Source organism: Mustelus asterias, chromosome 19 (assembly GCF_964213995.1).
Source record: "Mustelus asterias chromosome 19, sMusAst1.hap1.1, whole genome shotgun sequence".
Taxonomy (NCBI): domain Eukaryota; kingdom Metazoa; phylum Chordata; class Chondrichthyes; order Carcharhiniformes; family Triakidae; genus Mustelus; species Mustelus asterias.
The window spans coordinates 6,134,598-6,153,237 of record NC_135819.1 but is presented as its reverse complement, the minus strand read 5'-3'; the positions used below and the strand labels follow the sequence as shown (position 1 = coordinate 6,153,237).

At 47.3% G+C, this 18,640-nt stretch overlaps 1 protein-coding gene across 3 annotated transcripts in view; it reads left to right on the top strand.

Annotated features, from left to right (window-relative positions):
* LOC144507720 (choline transporter-like protein 2) overlaps window positions 1–17,019 on the top strand; it is a 93,498-nt gene extending 76,479 nt beyond the window's left edge. For 2 of the 3 annotated variants that reach the window (XM_078234951.1, XM_078234949.1), the window contains exons 16-22: window positions 373–467; window positions 633–736; window positions 3,248–3,321; window positions 3,557–3,628; window positions 8,215–8,303; window positions 9,553–9,637; window positions 15,281–17,019. In XM_078234951.1, coding sequence (XP_078091077.1) covers window positions 373–467; window positions 633–736; window positions 3,248–3,321; window positions 3,557–3,575 — 292 coding nt within the window. In that variant the 3' untranslated portion in view covers window positions 3,576–3,628; window positions 8,215–8,303; window positions 9,553–9,637; window positions 15,281–17,019. Of the gene's footprint in view, window positions 1–372; window positions 468–632; window positions 737–3,247; window positions 3,322–3,556; window positions 3,629–8,214; window positions 8,304–9,552; window positions 9,638–14,402; window positions 14,673–15,280 lie in introns of all 3 variants that reach the window. The other variant, XM_078234952.1, reaches the window with a different exon arrangement.
* The last annotated feature ends 1,621 nt before the right edge of the window (window positions 17,020–18,640 follow it).

The window sequence follows — 18,640 nt, the reverse complement described above, 5'->3', positions numbered from 1 at the left end:
TCTGCGTAAAAAACTTGCCTTGTACATCAAGGCGCACATTAAGATAAAGGCAAAATACAGCGGATGCTGCGATCTGAAGCAAAAACAGGAAATGCTGGAAAACTCAGCAGGTCTGACAGCGTCTGTGGAGAGAGAATAGAGCCAACGTTTTGAGTCTGGATGACCCTTCGCCAGAGCTCTGACTCGAAACATTGGCTCTATTCTCTCTCCGCAGACGCTGTCAGACCTGCTGAGTTTCTCCAGTATTTCCTGTTTTTGTGACACAAGTGCGCGTTACCAGTTTCCCGGGTCAGTGATGCCCCTATCCTGCTTGTTGTGCTATTGATATTGTCTTGACAATTCCTTTTCCGACCACCTTTTCTGTCTTTGCAGATACCACACTGGCTCCTTAGCGTTTGGATCTCTCCTCTTGGCCATTGTCCAAGTTATCAGAGTTGTTTTGGAATATGTAGATCAGAAAGTGAAAGGTAAGAGCCATCGCAACCTCTAAACTCTAACCTTCCTTTAGCTTTACATCCTTGAGTTCCTCAGCGTGTCTGTTTATGTGAAGCTTTGTTGGATGGTGTGTATGTGTGCTGACGCGCTGTATTCAGTCTGAGCATTTTATGAAAGTTTCCATCTCTGGTTTACAGGTGCAAAGAATAAAGCAGCACAATTTATACTATCCTGCCTGAAATGTTGCTTCTGGTGTTTGGAGAAATTCCTGAAGTTTTTGAACAGGAATGCTTATATAATGGTAAGCGTTCTCTTTCTGTCAACACTCTGGTTCTACATGTGGGAATTATTTATTTGCAGCTTCCTGTGGCTCAGTGGTAGACTTATTGGGTTAGCACTGCTGCCTCTCAGCACCAGGGACCCGGGTTCGATTCTGGCCTTGGGTCACTGTCTGTGTGGACTCTGCACATTCTCCCTGTGCGGGTTTCCTCCGGGTGCTCCGGTTTCCTCCCACACTCTAAAGCAGCGGTCTCCAAACTTTTCAGTACGAGGGCCACATCGTATATTTTGCACATTTTCGCGGGCCAAAGAAAAAAATTAGTTTTATAAATGAATGAATAAAATTTATTTTATCCGGGCCGGCTGTGACCCGCTGCGGGCCGGATGTGACCCGCTGGCCGTAGTTTGGAGACCCCTGCTCTAAAGATGTGCAGGTTAGGTGGAATGGCCATGGTAAATTGCCCTTTAGTGTCCCAGGATATGTAGGTTAGATGGATTTGTCATGGTAAATGTGTGGGGTTACAGCAATGGTTCCCAAACTTTTTTCACTGGGCCGCATTTTTGGAATAAGAATTTGCTCGCGCCACACCGAATCTTTTATTGATAAATACATTCAAAAACAAAAAAAAAACTCCTAGCAGTGCTTGACTCATAACATAGAACACAACTACTTTATGATATGACCATGGGACATCCAGAAAGTATAAAACAATGCTTGTTTAAACCATGCTTAAATGTTTCTTTGATTGTCCTTGAATCTTCCTGCCACACTTGCCATCCTCTCTTGCCGCACCAGTGTGGCGCGCCGCTCCCTTTGGGAACCACTGGGTTACAGGGATAGGGTGGGGTGGAGAGCCTGGGTAAGAGAGTTGGTGCAGACTCGATGGGCCGAACGGCCTCTTCTGCACTGTTGGGATTCTATGATACTATCATACAGTGCAGAAGGAGGCCATTCTGCCCATCAAGTCGGCACCGACCACAATCCCACCCAGGCCCCATCCCCATAACCCTATTTATTTACCCTACTAACCCCCTGACACCTAAGGGGCAATTTAGCACGGCCAATCAACCGAACCCGCACATCTTTGGAGCGATGGGCCGAATGGCCTCTTCTGTGCTGTTGGGATTCTATGATACTATCTGGTCATTTACCTCTAGGCCCTTTCTGAGATCGTGCTGCGTGAAATAGTAGCAGTGACATTCCCTCTGAACTTTTCTCTCTCCCTGAATTATTCTCTTTCTCCCGCTCCCCCTCTCCTTTCCTCCCCTCTATTCCTCCCTCCCTCTCAAAACAATCTCAAAAAAAATCACCTGGTCATTTTCACATTGCTATGTGTGGTAGCTTTGTGTGTGTAAACTGGCTGCAGTGATTCCTGCAATAGTGACTACACTTCAGAAGTACTTTCTGAGTCATAAAATGCTTTGGGACTTCTCGTGGTTGTGAAAGACACGATTAAAATGCCAGTCTTTCTTATTACGGTTGATTTCAATGCCTCTGGCCTCAGGAAAGTTCAGTAAGAAGTTTAACAACACCAGGTTAAAGTCCCCTGGTGTTGTTAAACTTCTTACTGTGTTTACCCCAGTCCAACGCCGGCATCTCCACCTCAGGAAAGTTGGTCAGGCTTATAGCTGCTGGTCTCCGTGCTCTCGTCATGAGCCCCTCATAGGTTTGCAGGGTGGGTGAAGGCAGGATTGAACTTAATCGCCTCCACATTGAAAAAACTTTCTGACTCTCTGCTCAAAATGTACCTGTGTGAGGCAGTCACAAGGTGAACATGTCCCTGTCTATATCAACGAGGACAAAGTAGAAATGCTTGAGAGCTTCAAGTTTCTAAGTGTCAAAATCACCAACAACCTGTCCTGGTCCCCAGGTGAGTTAAGAAAGCTCACCAATGCCTCTACTTTCTCAGGAGACTAAGGAAATTTGGCATGTCCGCTACAACTCTCACCAACTTTTACAGATGCACCATAGAAAGCATTCTTTCTGGTTGTATCACAGCTTGGTATGGGGCTCCTGCTCTGCCCAAGACCACAAGGATCTACAAAAGGTCATGAATGTAGCCCAGTCCATCACGCAAACCAGCCTCTCGCCCATTGACTCTGTCTACACTTCCTGCTGTCTCGGAAAAGCAGTCAGCATAATTTAGGACTCCATGCACCCCGGACATTCTCTCTTCCATCTTCTTCCGTCGGGACAAAGATACAAAAGTCTGAGGTCACGTACCAACCGACTCAAGAACAGCTTCTTCCTGCTGCTGTCAGACTTTTGAATGGACTTACTTTTCATTAAGTTGATCTTTCTCTACACCCTCGCTATGACTGTAACACTTCATTCTGCACTCTTCCTTTCTCTATGAACGGTATGCTTTGTATAGCGCGCAAGAAACAGTAATTTTCACTATGTTAACACATGTGACAAAAGTAAATCAAATCAAAAGCTGGAAAACCACAAGAGTCTACATGGTGAGGAGGGGCTTTAAGTGAGATTAAATGACCAGTGTTTACCAACATTCTAACTGTTCTGTTTCTTCAGGTTGCAATTTATGGGAAAAACTTCTGCACCTCAGCAAAGAACGCGTTCTTCTTACTAATGAGGAATATTGTTCGGTGAGTGTGAATTACTGAGACCTGGGAGGGAGGGGGAGGGGGAGGGAGTGCGTGGTCAGAGTGAGGGGGAGGAGGAGGGAGCGCGTGGTCAGGGTGAGGGGGAGGGAGCGCACGGTTGGGGGGGGGGGGGGAGGGAGCACGCGGTCAGGGTGAGGGGGAGGGAGCACATGCGCGGAGTGGGGGAGGGGAGGCTTGGCTGTGTGATTGGTTACTGAGTCACTGTGTTCTCTGACAGGGTGTTTGGTTCTGGATAAGGTCACGGATTTCCTTCTGTTCCTGAGCAAACTGCTCATTGTTGGAGGAGTGGGTCAGTATCTGTTTTTGTTCCGTAATCTGCTCTCTGTACATTGGAGATGGTTTTAGAAACATCAAAAATTAGAAGCAGGAGGAGGCCCTTCGAGCCTGCTCCGCCATTCATCTTGATCATGGCTGATCATCGAATTCATTTATCCTGATTCCCCCCTTCCTCCCCTTCCTCCCCTTCCTCCCCTTCCTCCCCTTCCTCCCCCTCCCTCCCCCTCCTCCCCCTTCCTCCCCTTCCTCCCCTTCCCTCCCCTTCCTCCCCCTTCCCCCTTCCTCCCCTTCCTCCCCTTCCTCCCCTTCCTCCCCCTCCCCTCCCTCCCCCTCCTCCCCTCCTCCCCCTCCTCCCCTCCTCCCCCTCCTCCCCCTCCTCCCCCTCCTCCCCCTCCCTCCTCCCCCTCCCTCCCCCTCCTCCCCCTCCCTCCCCTCCTCCCCCTCCTCCCCCCTCCTCCCCCCTCCTCCCCCCTCCTCCCCCTCCCTCCCCCCTCCTCCCCCCTCCTCCCCCCTCCTCCCCCCTCCTCCCCCCCTCCTCCCCCCTCCCTCCCCCCTCCTCCCCCCTCCTCCCCCCTCCTCCCCCCTCCTCCCCCCTCCTCCCCCCTCCTCCCCCTTCCTCCCCCTTCCTCCCCCTTCCTCCCCCTTCCCTCCCCCTTCCTCCCCCTTCCTCCCCCCTTCCTCCCCCTTCCTCCCCTTGATCCCCAAGAGCTACTGCTTTCTGTGATCGTGAATTCCACACATTCACCACCCTTTGGGTGAAGAAATTTCTCCTCACCTCCGTTCTAAAAGGTTTATCCCTTATCCTTGGGTGGCGCAGTGGTTAGCACTGCTGCCTCACAGTGCCAAAGGCCCGGGTTCAATTCTGGCCTCAGGTTGCTGTCTGTGTGGAGTTTGCACATTGTCCCTGTGTCTGTGTGGGTTTCCTCCGGGTGCTCCGGTTTCCTCCCACACTCCAAAGATGTGCTGGTTAGGTTGATTGGCCATGCTAAATTGCTCTTAGTGTCAGGGGGACTAGCTAGGGTAAATATGTGTGTCACAGGGATGGGCCTGGGTGGGAATGTTGTTGGTACAGGCTCGATGGGCCGAATGGCCTCCTTATGCACTGTAGGGATTCTATGATTCTATCCTCAAATTATGACCCCTCGTTCTAGACTCCCCCACTATCAGGAACATTCTTTGTGAATCTACCCTCTCTAACCCTGTTAGAATTTTATAAGTTTCTATGAGATCCCCTCTCGCTCTTCTAAACTCCAGTGAATATAATCCTAACCGACTTACCCTCTCCTCATATGACAGACCTGCCATAGCAGGAATCAGCCTGGTAAACCTTCGCTGTACTCCCTCTGTAGCAAGAACATCCTTCCTCAGATAAGGACACCAAAACTGCACACAATACGCCAGGTGTGGCCTCACCTGTGTTTTTAAATGAATCTCCTACCAAATGGCAGTCTGTACTGTATGAGCCAGTGTTAGGTGGGATGGTGGTGGTGATTTCGGAAATGGCTCTTTCATTTGGGATCTGGCTTCCCTGTTCAACAGCCCCTCGCCCACCCTCATCCAGCGTTCCTGCAAAGCCCCTCTCTCTCCACCCAGCTCCCAGCAAGATTTAGCGGCTTCAGATGAGGGGAGAACAATACTGAATAAATGACTGAAATTTTTTAATTTTCAGTATCTTAATTGCAGTGTTAATGTTAATGTGACACATAAATAAATTTGCTTAAAATACCAACCGTTCTGAAATTCATGAACTCAGTTTTGCACTGGTTCCCATTGTGTACTTGGTACCTGGTTACTGGGGTGTACTTGGTACCTGGTTACTGGGGTGTACTTGGTACCTGGTTACTCGGGTGCGTTTGGTACCTGGTTACTGGGGTGCGTTTGGTACCTGGTTACTCGGGTGCGTTTGGTACCTGGTTACTGGAGTGTACTTGGTACCTGGTTACTGGGGTGCGTTTGGTACCTGGTTACTCGGGTGCGTTTGGTACCTGGTTACTGGGGTGTACTTGGTACCTGGTTACTGGGGTGCATTTGGTACCTGGTTACTGGGGTGCGTTTGGTACCTGGTTACTGGGGTGCGTTTGGTACCTGGTTACTGGGGTGCGTTTGGTACCTGGTTACTGGGGTGCGTTTGGTACCTGGTTACTGGGGTGCGTTTGGTACCTGGTTACTGGGGTGCGTTTGGTACCTGGTTACTGGGGTGCGTTTGGTACCTGGTTACTGGGGTGCGTTTGGTACCTGGTTACTGGGGTGCGTTTGGTACCTGGTTACTGGGGTGCGTTTGGTACCTGGTTACTGGGGTGCGTTTGGTACCTGGTTACTGGGGTGCGTTTGGTACCTGGTTACTGGGGTGCGTTTGGTACCTGGTTACTCGGGTGTGCTTTGGGCAGTGAGATGAACTTTTCAGATTGTGAACTGTGTTGGAGTGGGGCCCGCGAGTTGTCAAGGGCATGTTTTTTGTGATACTTTGGTCAGACACATCCATGTTGTCCTGTGGTGAATGGTGTGTAGCTACTGCCCAATCATTATAGGCTGTGTCGCTTTGAGTAATGATGCAGTAGTTGTTACATAGAATCATAGAATCCCTACAGTACAGAAGGAGGCCATTCAGCCCATTGAGTCTGCACCGACCACAATCCCACCCAGGCCTTATTCCGGTAACCCCACATATTTACCCTGCTAGTCCCCCTGACACTAGGGTCAATTTAGCATGGCAAATCCACCTAACCCGCACATTTTTGGACTGTGGGGGGAGACCGGAGCACCCGGAGGAAACCCACACAGACATGGGGGGAACGTGCAAACTCCACGCAGTGACCCAAGGCCGGAATTGAACCCGGGTCCCTGGTACTCTGAAGCAGCAGTGTTAACCACTGTGCCACCGTGCCGCATATGGCAACCCTTTCTGCAGAGCTGCAGTAGCCCATTGTAGTTCGATGCTTGACACTCCACCTGAGTGAAGTGAGTGGGAGTAAGCAGGCTACCTTGTCCATTTGTTACACAGAGGCAAATGCCTCCTTGTCCTCTCGCTATCAGGGGCTGTTGAGCTTGGATGATTATGGAAATTGTTTGACTGTTTAGTGAGAGCAAGGCAAGCGTGATATTGGCCCATACAAATCCAGCAAATCTCTTGCTCTGAGTCTAGTCTGTGCTGAGTTTGCTGATCTAACTAAGGCATCGCTTGGTTCTGCAATTGCACTCTGCACCCCTGGGCTGAGGAAGAGAAGTATCGTGAGGCTATGTGTGTCGTGAGAGCTAGTTCAGGATCTAGTGTGTAATAAGCTGCTGACACTCCTGTATGAAATACAAATTAGGAGTAGGCCACTCAGCCTCTAGAACCTGCTCCACCATTCAGTAAGATCTGATTGTAACCTCAACCCCACATTCCTGCTGACCCCCCCGATAATCTTTGACCCCCCCTCGTTAATCAAGAATCCACACCGCCTTAAAAATATTCTGCCCCCACTTCATTTTGAGGAAGAGAGTTCCTCAGATTTGTGACCCTTAGGGGAAAAATTCTTCTCTTAGATGAGTGTCCCCTTTTTAAATAGTGACCCCCCAGTTCTAGAATCTTCCGCAAGAAGAAGCATCCTGTCCACACCCACCCTATCAATACTCCTCTCAAAATGTGCAGGTTCGGTGGATTGGCCATGCTAAATTGCCCTTTAGTGTCAGGGGGATTATCAGGGTAAATGCCATGGGGTTATGGGGATAGGGCCTGGGTGGGATTGTTGTTGGTACAGGCTCAATGGGCAGAATGGCCTCTTGCACCTTGGAGATTTTATGATTCTAGGATCTTAAAAGTTTCAATCAAGTCGCCTCTCACTCTTCTGGACTCCAGTAGATACAAACCTAACCTCTCCAACCTTTCCTCATAAGACAACCTGCCCATTCCACACATTAATTTGAGCTGCCCCTAACACATTTACATCTTTCCTTAGATAAAGAGACCAATACTGTACACACTACTCCAGATGAGGCCTCCCAATGCCCCGTATAACTGAAACATAATCTCCCTACTTTTGTAATCAATTTCCCTTCACAATAAATGATAACATTCTATTTGTTTTCCTAATTACTTACTGCGCCTGTGCATTAGCAGTGAGGGGAAATGAAACTGCAGTGAGATTCTGTTGCTTCAGGAGAGTCTGGCAGTAAACGTTGATAACAATTCTGCTGCTTGCTGCAGAATCCATAATTGGAGGAGCAGCATGAAGAAAGAAAATTCCAGCACAGGAACAGGCCCTTCGGCCCTCCAAGCCTGCACCGACCTTGCTGCCTGACTGAACTAAAACCCCCTATCTTTCCGGGGACCATATCCCTCTATTCCCATCCTATTCATGTATTTGTCCAGACGCCCCTTAAAAGTCACTATCGTAACTGCTTCCACTACCTCCCCCAGCAGCGAGTTCCAGGCACCCACCACCCTTTGTGTAAAAAAACTTGCCTCGTGCATCTCCTTTAAACCTTGCCCCTCGCACCTTAAACCTATGCCCCCTTGTAATTGACTCTTCCACCCTGGGAAAAAGGCATGGTGGAACACTGGTCACTTGTCCCATTCAGGTTGGAGTTAAGTGAGACTTTCTTCCTTTTCTTCCCCAGGCGTCCTTGGATTCTTCTTCTTCACCAATCGAATAAGGATGTTTGAGGACAAGGCACCGACTCTGAATTATTACTGGGTTCCACTGCTGGTAAGAGAGATCGATCAGTGTTTGCGTTAAGTACAGCTTGCTACACATGCACACCTTTCCATCGGGTCCAACAAGAACAAGGCTTTGACAACACTTGCTCCTATTGGTCCTGCTGTGTTGTAGATATTTGATTGTAAATAAAGATTGTGATTGGTGTGTTTGTAGTGAGTAGCTGAGCCACAGAAGCCAGCAAGATCCCATAATTTTCCTACCTCACTCTACTAGTTAACCGACCACCACTTTTGGGTTTGGTATATTGGGTAAGAGAGTAAGTTCTTTCTCCTAATGACCAGTGACACCCTGCTGGAAAATGTATGTGTGAATACATCAGGCAAGGACAGAATCTCTCAGGATTGAAGCCCACCACAGTCCAACAGCAGCGTTCCCTGTCAGGAAAAACTCCCTCTGCTGGTCAAACACAACTTGGCCCTTTAAGTTACAGTGTACATGGCTACAAAAAATAAACTTAAAGGGGCCACACACTTTAAATGAATGGCCTGTGCACACCCCATAACATTAGAGGGAATGTTGTCCAACAGACTGCCAACTCTCACTGTCACACAACTTGAATAGTTACTTGTATAGCTGAGATTCCAGAAGGAGCCAAGCAGCACAGTGGTTAGCACCACTGCCTCAATCAGCACCAGGGACTTGGGTTCAATTCTGGCCTTGGGTCACTGTCTGTGTGGAGTTTGCATGTTCTCCCCGTGTCCGCATGGGTTTCCTCCGGGTGCTCCTGTTTCCTCCCACAGTCCAAAGATGTGCGGGTTAGGTGGATTGGCCATGCTAAATTGCCTCTTAGTGTCAGAGGGATTAACAGGGTAAATACTGGGGTTAGGGGGATAGGGCCTGGGTGGGACTGTTGTCAGTGCAGGCTTGATGTGCCGAATGGCCTCCTTCTGCATTGTAGGGATTCTATGACCCATGAAACTGTAGACCCAGGACACAGCCTTATCAGGACATGAGAGAGGAACATAGCTTGAGGGGAAGTTTTCTGAGGAGTTGCCAGTATTTTGCATTATTTGTGGATTTCAGTGTGTGTGTGAGATGTGGATCAGTAGCAGCAGTGTGGAGAATCCGGCCTCCCAGTGAGATATCGTGCACTCTGTGCTGTATATTCTTATTGCTGGATCAGGCAGAACATTCCTTAACTGTGCAGCAATGTGAATGGGGCAGCAGCTCGGGGACTCCATCTGTAGGACTGCTGGCTGATTGAAGCAGTGATATTTCTGCTCTTCCTGTGTTACAGACTCTGATCGTGGGCTCCTACCTTGTTGCACATGGCTTCTTCAGTGTGTACGCGATGTGTGTGGACACTTTGTTCCTCTGCTTCTGTGAGTATATATACCCCTTGGGTACTTCAAATCTGCATCCATGTTTGAACAGTTGTAACGAAAGGAGGGCCCAGAAAATCCTGATAATGAAAGTTTTAATAGTTAATTCTTGCAGAAGAATGAACTGGAAAATGGTATTTTTAAGATCTGGCTTTCACTTGGTCATTTCTGGGTGACTTTGTGAATTGTTATTTGAAGAACAGCAGAGCTGAACAAACAGGAAGGTATAGCTTCGATCCCTCATCTCTGGCCTCAGGGAAGGATGAGAATTAATGGATCTCCTTCTCCTGATATCCAGCAATTCTTGTTGGGCAATGCCTTTTGTATGTGGATGTTGACTGAACACAGTAAGAAGTCTCACAACAAACACAAACAGGGCATATAAAGACACAAACTCAATTTACAAAATAATGGTTGGGATGCGAGTCTTTACAGGTATTCAAGTCTTAAAGGCACAGACAATGTGAGTGGAGAGAGGGTTAAGCACAGGTTAAAGAGATGTGCATTGTCTCCAGGCAGGACAGTTAGTGAGATTTTGCAAGCCCAGGCAAGTCGTGGGGGTTACAAATAGTGTGACATGAACCCAGGCCGTCCTCATGTGTGCGGAACTTGGCTATCAGTTTCTGCTCAGTGACTCTGCGTTGTCGTGTGTCGTGAAGGCCACCTTGCAGAACGCTTACCCGAAGATCAGAGGCCGAATGCCCGTGACCGCTGAAGTGTTCCCCAACAGGAAGAAAACACTCTTGCCTGGTGATTGTCGAGCGGTGTTCATTCATCCGTTGTCGTAGCGTCTGCATGGTCTCCCCAATGTACGGATGGATGAACACCGCTCGACAATCACCAGGCAAGAGTGTTCTCTTCCTGTTGGGGAACACTTAAGCGGTCATGGGTATTCAGCCTCTGATCTTCGGGTAAGCGTTCTCCAAGGCGGCCTTCACGACACACCACAACGCAGAGTCGCTGAGCAGAGACTGATAGCCAAGTTCTGCACACGTGAGGACGGCCTCAACCGGGATCTTGGGTTCATGTCACACTATCTGTAACCCCCACGACTTGCCTGGGCTTGCAAAATCTCACTAACTGTCCTGGCTGGAGACAATACACATCTCTTTAACCTGTGCATAACCCTCTTTCCACTCACATTGTCTGTACCTTTAAGACTTGATTACTGTAAAGACTCGCATTCCAACCATTATTTTGTAAATTGAGTGTGTCTTTATGTGCCCTGTTTGATGTTGACTGAAGGCAGGGTCAGTGTTGGTTTTGATACTCCTCCAGCAGCTTGTCGACACTCACAGCCTCAGCTGTACCTGCAGATCAGTTCTGATCTCCATGAACAGCGGAATAGGTTTGAGGGGTTAGTGACCTCTTCCTGTCCCTGTGTTCCTAGAATGGCCGCTTGACTGAGGTACTGAACTGTACCCAATGAGAGTCAGCACGTCCAGGTGTATAAAATCATGAGGGGCATCGATAGGATGAACGCACACAGTCCTTTTCCCAGGGGAAGGGAATTGAAACACAGTAAGAAGTCTCACAACACCAGGTTAAAGTCCAACAGGTTTATTTGGTAATAAAAGCCACTAGCTTTCGGAGCGCTGCTCCTTCATCGGGTAAGTGCTTGAAAACCAGAGGGAATAGGTTTAACATGGAGAGGGGAAAGATTTAAAAGAGACCTGAGGGGCAACTTCTTCACGCAGAGGGTGGTGCGTGTGTGGAATGAGCTGTCAGAGAAAGTGGTTGAGGCGGGTTCAATAGCAACATTTAAACAACATTTGGATAAGTACATGGATGGGAAAGGATTAGAGGGATATGGGCCAAACGCGGGCAATTGGAACTAGCTGGGAGAGCACCATGGTCAGCATGGACTCATTGGGCCGAAGGGCCTGTTTCCATGCTGTGTTGCTCTATGACATGGAACCATAGAAACCCCAACAATGCAGAAGGTGGCCATTCAGCCCATCGAGTCGGCACCAACAGAGGAGAAAACTGGCAAAATAAATACTGAATTTAGAATAGGTGCCAGTGAGAGGATTAAAAAAACCCAGGAAATCCAGAGTTGAAACTTCAGGTGTAATTGGTGGGATTTCTTTATCATAGAATCATAGAAACCCTACAGTACAGAAAGAGGCCATTCGGCCCATCGAGTCTGCACCGACCACAATCCCACCCAGGCCCTACCTCCATATCCCTACATATTTTACCCGCTAATCCCTCTAATCTACACATCCCAGGACACTAAGGGGCAATTTTAGCATGGCCAATCAACCTAACCCGCACATCTTTGGACTGTGGGAGGAAACAGGAGCACCCGGAGGAAACCCATGCACGCATGAGGAGAATGTGCAAACTCCACACAGACAGTGACCCAAGCCGGGAATCGAACCCAGGTCCCTGGAGCTGTGAAGCAGCAGTGCTAACCACTGTGCTACCGTGCCGCCCAATTTACACCTGACGTAATTTTAAAAAACGGCACCTAATTAATCCCTGGCACAATATTAAGAAATTCTAGACCCACTCTTTCTTAATTTAGTAACCTGTGCCTCGGAAAACTCTATTTAAATAAATATGGGATATGAACATGGTGTGGATAGATTAATGATTATATTATTAATACGATTAGAGATTTAATTTTTCTGTTAGACTTCGTCTGAAGGCATCCAGGGCCAAGGTGAAGAATAAAAGAAAAGGCAACGCAACAATTAAATACATATGTGATGTACTGCATTGGTTTGAGGGGGTCTCCTAGTTCAGGTCCTATCGAGTTGGTTGGAACACGCTGGTCTCCTGAAACAAATCAAAAAGATGTGCTTTACTAACTATACAATTAATTACACTCAATCGAATCCGGAATTACAAACGCAAGATGCCTTACAGCAAGCAATCAATTTAACTTGGATGTAAACCTATCCCGCTCTGCGCCTGCACGAGCCGGCAGCAGATTATCGAGTGACGCACGTGTTGCTGACGCCTGACGGCAGCCACATTCTTCCCTCACCGTGCTGAGATGGACAGTGGGGGTGGGCCTCCCTCCGAGGGCAGCCCGGTCCACGTAGTCACGTAGAGACTCCCCCTGCGCTGCCAACGCGCCTGCCACCCGCTCGGAGCCAGTGCAGCTGTTGGCTGCCGGCAGACGCAATGCCACCGAGGCCAATCCCAGGCACGGCGAGCAACCACCCTAAGGTGCCCCACGGACCAAGCCCACGCCAGGATCCCACCCGTGGGCACGGAGCCAGCAGGGTTCGGGCACTCCCGGCCAGGGAGCGGCGAACAAGCGATCGGAAAAGGTCATGTTGATGGCCTGGATTCCATTCAGCAGAGACAGGACGTTATGCTCAAATATCTTTCCAGGATCACTAATGTTTCTGATTTCCGAATCTTATCTGTATCTAACTCCTCCAGTCAGGGTCAGTCTACTCCTCAGCGGGTTATCGATTCTTTCTTACTTTTCCCCATCGTTATCTTACCTCGTCTCCTCTCTGCTCTTGTGTTTTCTCTCCGACACCGTTGTTCTGTCGGTCAGAAATTACCAATCAGCAGGGCTGGTTAGTCTGGGTCGAGGCAACAATCTGTGATCATTCCTCAGTGGGGTAAGCTGGCCTTGGTTAGATCTCTAACTCCAATGCATCCCCAGCGCAGCTGAAGCAAGTCAGCTGCAGCTCAGAGAGTTGTAAATATTGGGTCGGGCACCAGTACAGATAGCCCTCACTCCACAGCACTTGATACTGAATCTCACCAGGGGCGGCATGGTGGCACAGTGGTTAGCTCTGCGGCCTCACAGCACCAGGGACCCGGTTCGATTCCCGGCTTGGGTCACTGTCCGTGTGGTGTCTGCACGTTCTCCCCATGTCTGCATGGGTTTCCTCCGGGTGCTCCGGTTTCCTCCCACAGTCCAAAGATGTGCGGGTTAGGTGGATTGGCCATGGTAAATTGCCCCTTAGTATCAGGGAGACTATCTAGGGTAAACACATGGGGTTATGGGGATAGGGCCTAGGTGGGATTGTGGTCGGTGGAGACTCGATGGGCTGAATGGCCTCCTTCTGCACTGTCGGATTCTCTGGTACCAAACCCAACTTTTGGGGTTTATTTGGAGGTGGACAGCTGGATAGTCCTGTCAGCACATTCAGGGGATTTCCATATGTAAAATCTATCAGCGGTTGTTTCGTTGTGAGGTTGGCCGGACATGGGTGAGGTTCTGGATCTCCAATAAGAGAGAGGAATACTGAACAAATGAAAAAAAAAAACAAAGACAGAAAATGCTGGAAAATCTCAGCAGGTCTGACGGCATCTGTGGAGAAGGAATAGAGCCAATGTTTTGAGGCAGAGCCCTGACGAAGGGTCATCCAGATTCGAAACGTTGGCTCTATTTTTCTCCACAGAGGTTGTCAGACCTGCTGAGATTTTCCAGCATTTCCTGTTTCAGATTCCAGCATCCGCAGTAATTAACCTTAATTTAAATGAAAAAAATGGATGGGTTAGTAGTCTGTGTAGATCCTTCTCTAGCCTCTCAGCAGATTATGGCGGATTTGTATTTCCATCTGCCTTTCTCCTCTCTGATTCACTGAGAACCCGAACGCTGTCTGTATTCTTGTGTGATGCCGTTTCCTTTTACTGACTCTGACCATTACCCTCTTCTTTCTCTTTTTTTTTCCTCTTCCTCTTCTTCGTTCCTCTCTTTGCTCTTGCGCTGTCTGCCTCCGTTCATCACTTCTGCTCGGGGATGTGCTTGGATTCTTCTGCCTTTCCTCCGGGCCTGCTGGTTAAACAGGTGAAGATCTGGAGCGGAATGACGGTTCTCCAGAGAGACCGTATTACATGTCACTGGAGCTGCGTGACATCCTGTACAAAAAGGAATACGACCCTCCTCAGACTCCGCAGATACAGGAGGAGTGATAAAGAGCTTCTGGAATGAAGCACAGTCACTATTATTAGACCAACAATGAGCGCCATGGGCGAGACACCTTGTCATTAAGCTACCGACCCTTGCTTTATCTCTGAAAAATTCTCCTTGTTAGTAATATTAACTAACGGTGCAAAGGTGGGAATGTTTCTGTTGGTACTGGGACTGCGTTGGAAACCTTTACCCTTTAGGACAGAAAATCAGATTATGGAATAGCTGATAGGGTTGGAGAGTGAAATGAAACAGATCTAATGGGTACAAGAATTAACTAGCTGTGTGTCTGCAGAAAGAAGCAATTGAGGGATAGGGTGAGGGGTCGATCAGCAGAGACTGATTTATGGAAAAGGGAGAAACCAGTTGGTCCTAATTGCCAACACCTGAAAATTCTGACAGGAGTTCAGAGCATTCATCTCGCGTCACTCTAGATTAGTTTAATAAAGACTTTAACTTCTACACATAATGTGATGGTAGCCACTCAGTTATTAATATAATTCAGTCATTTCTACACCTTAATCTCCTTTGCAGTCAGACACTTCCACTGGAAACAAATTTGTCTTTATTCAATCAACCTTCAGCTGCTGAAGATTTGCTTCTCTGAGTAGCACCCTCAGTAAGTTGCTGCTGTTTTGGCAGCGACAGGTTTGACTGTAGTAAGTGTTTGTGGACTGATATTACACCCAGTTTCTGGACTGGGGTTTGCTGGATTCTTGTTGCTAAATGTGGTTGTAATGTTGCTGTCCATGCAGTGGAAGACCTGGAGAGGAACGATGGCTCAAATGAGAAACCCTATTTCATGTCCAAGGAGCTCCTGAAGATCTTGAAAAAAAAAAACGAATGAGGACTGTTTGAGTGCAGCCTGCAGCTCAGGACGCGCCTGTAGCGAAAGGACATGGAGTCTCACTGGACCCAACCTGTCTCCTAAACAGTGCATGGAGCAAAGCTATCCAAACATAGTGAGCATGTTAAAGCTCCGGCCTTGATGTGTACTCAACCAGAGCTGGGATCCACTTGTGAGAGTCGTGTCTACATTACAGCAGTCTCCAGCTGCACCCTATTGTGCCAAAAATGGTTTGAGATGAAATTGGATTGTTATTGTCAGAGAGGTTGTGTTTTATTAAAAAAAAAAGAAAATGTTCAAATGTCTGTGGTTGTACTTGGCAGACATTTGCTTCACACTTCCTGCTCTGATTATCTCCGTGTCGTGGACAGGTTCAAATGGCGTTAATAAACTCCAATGCAGTATTTTTAGCTAAGTGTGGGTGCACTATAGCCTGGCTTTAGTGCTCTGCTTAGCCTGTTTAATTCCTATAATTGGCAATAAGTTTGATGCGATCTCGGCAGTGACGCAGGTGGCATACAGTCTGTCAACTTTTAAATGTACACAAGCTGAATCCCCCCCCCACACCACCACCACCACCTCCTGACAGTGCTGACTGCTGCCTGTGGTACAGGTTCCAGAAGTGCTCCATGACCTCCCATACTCGTCTTTCACACGTGAGGCTAGATAGTGAGGAATCTTTAAAACTGCTTAGAAATGTCCCCTAGTCTCGGGCCTGAAGTTAGTGCAGTGGATGTCCCTGTGCAGAAAGATGGTGAGAGTAACTCGTGTGTTAAATGTCTGAAGTCTTTGAAACAAGAAGTTAAAGTTAAAACCAAAAGAGAAAACGCTGGAAAATCTCAGCAGGTCTGACAGCATCTGTAAGGAGGGAAAAGAGCTGACGTTTCGAGTCCAGATGACCCTTTGTCAAGCTAAAGTTAGATGTCAGCGAGCCACGTAACGTAGTATTACTGCAGCTCTTGGAGGCTTGCTCTGAGTTTGTTCGCTGGCTTTAGATGATGAGTGAGTGACTTGTTTGGGGATGTTAAATCATGTGCTCTTCCTGCTGTCACAGACAGCACATTTATCTGAAGAAAAATATTACCATCTTGCCTACAAAATTTGATACTGAGTTCATTTCTTTAGGCCCTCGGAGTTAGATGATGGAACCGCCTATATGTCTGTTAAAGATAAGAATGAAGCTTTATTTTAAATGACTTTTTTTTCCCGAGGAACTTATTAAATCCGAGCAGTAATTAAAAACCTCGCTCAATCGGAGAAGGCGCAGCCTAAGAAGCAGCTTGTTTGTTTTATTGGGTTTTAAGAAGTCTGTTACTTTGACAGTAATAAAGATGTCACTTTGTATGAATGAGATTGAAATGTTGACTGACTTTAAATAAGTTTGTCTCTAGATATTGCTTGTACATGTACAACATTTGGGTGTGCAGCCAATCACTCTTTTGCATGCCACCGTTATCAGCCAATCAAATAAATTGTTCATGTTAATTTTGTAAAGTAAGGAGGCTGTTTTGGATGTATTAATGCCAGGAATTGTTGGAATTTAAACCTGTCCTGGAGCAGATTGATTCCACAGGATTGGTTCTTGTCATTAGAGAACATTCCGTATACAATTAAAAGTGCCTGATAATATCATTTATTTTATAACCATTTCTGCCTCCACTTTCATTCATTCGGTAAATCCAATAAATTATAACCACAGTAACGTGGACTGGTTAAGATTTGTCAAGTCCAAAAATAGACAGGAGGTGGGAGTTGGATGGGATGATGGTGAGATAAGGGAATGGTGGGGGAGAGGGGAGGGGCAGGAGGGCGTTGAGAGGAGATGGGGTGGGACGGGAGGGAGGAGGGCACTGGGAGGGGGGAGGGGTGGGAGGCAGGAGGGTGCTGAGATAAGGAGGGGTGGGGGGGACAGGAAGGTGCTGAGATCGGGGTGTAGGGCCTGTGTATGGAGTGAGAATATGACAGGTGCTATATAAATGTAAGTATTTCTTTATTCTGGTTGTTATAGTTTAAATTCTAAACTCTGATATTTTGAAATCTGCCTGTGAGAATCTGGTTTTGAATCTGTGGTTCGCGCTGCTGCCTCACAGCGTAAGGGACCCGGGTTCGATTCTGGCCTTGGGACATTGTCTGTGTGGAGTCTGCACGTTTGTCAATGGCAGAGTTCATCCTATAGGCTGAGATTGAGCTGGTCCAAAATCACAGCCCCCCCAGCAGGGAGCTAGATTCACTCTAAACAAGCCATTGCCTGGGGAATCCTGTTTGAACCGCCAGTTGTTGCTATTCTAAACCCCAGCAATTCCCCAAAGAATATAGTGTGTGGTAACTATTGCTGGATTTTTCTTATAGTGCTAAAACTTATGGGATGTTATTTAGGGAGGTTTAACCTTTGAGTTTACGAAAGTAGAGGGGTTTGGAACTGGGTCAATTTAGTGATATTGTGTGCAGCCATTATTGTAATTCTTTTTTTTTGCCTTGTGTTTTACTGTTTAAGAAACATTTATTTTGCGTAATTATTAAAACAAGACTGTAACCTTTCTCACTGGTCTTCAACTCTTTCCTCACATTAACCGGCATTCTAAAATCTCTTCTGGGATTTGGAATACTCTAGTATTTAACATCAGCTGGGTTCTGGTGGAATATTAAAAACATAATTCCTTGATTGTATTGGATTAGTGATTTTAAAAGTAACAGAGTGAGGAGAGTATTGAACCAGGAGGTTTATTGTGTGATTTTAAAATAAGGCGACTGCAAAATGGCTTTGGTAAATGCTAAGACTTGGGAATAGAGAGTATAGCCTTGGAGGGTTTGAAAAGTGTAACTAAAGCTAAATTGATGGAATTAGCAGTTAAATTGCAATTGGGATTACCTGTAGGGGTAATAATCAAAAGTGTAGCGAAACATTTGAAGTTGCAAGGGATAACTTCTCCAAAAGGAAAGGCAATTGAATTGGCCAAAATCCAGTTGCAAATTTAGTGACTTGAATATGGAGGAAGAAGAAAGAGGGAGAGAGAGAGCATTCCAAAGAGAACAAGCAGAAGGCAGGAGAGAGAAAGAAAACACAGAAGGGAATTGGAAATGGAGAAGTTAGCAAAGGAAGAGAGATTGAGAATTCCAGCTTAAAAAGTTGGTGGTTAAAAAGAAGACACCGGAGGAAGGACTTGGACAAGAACCAGATGGGGAGATGTTTAAATTTGCACAGCTTCTTCCAAAATTTAATGAAAAGGGCAGGGAGGCATTTTTCAATTTGAAGAAAAATAGCTAAATA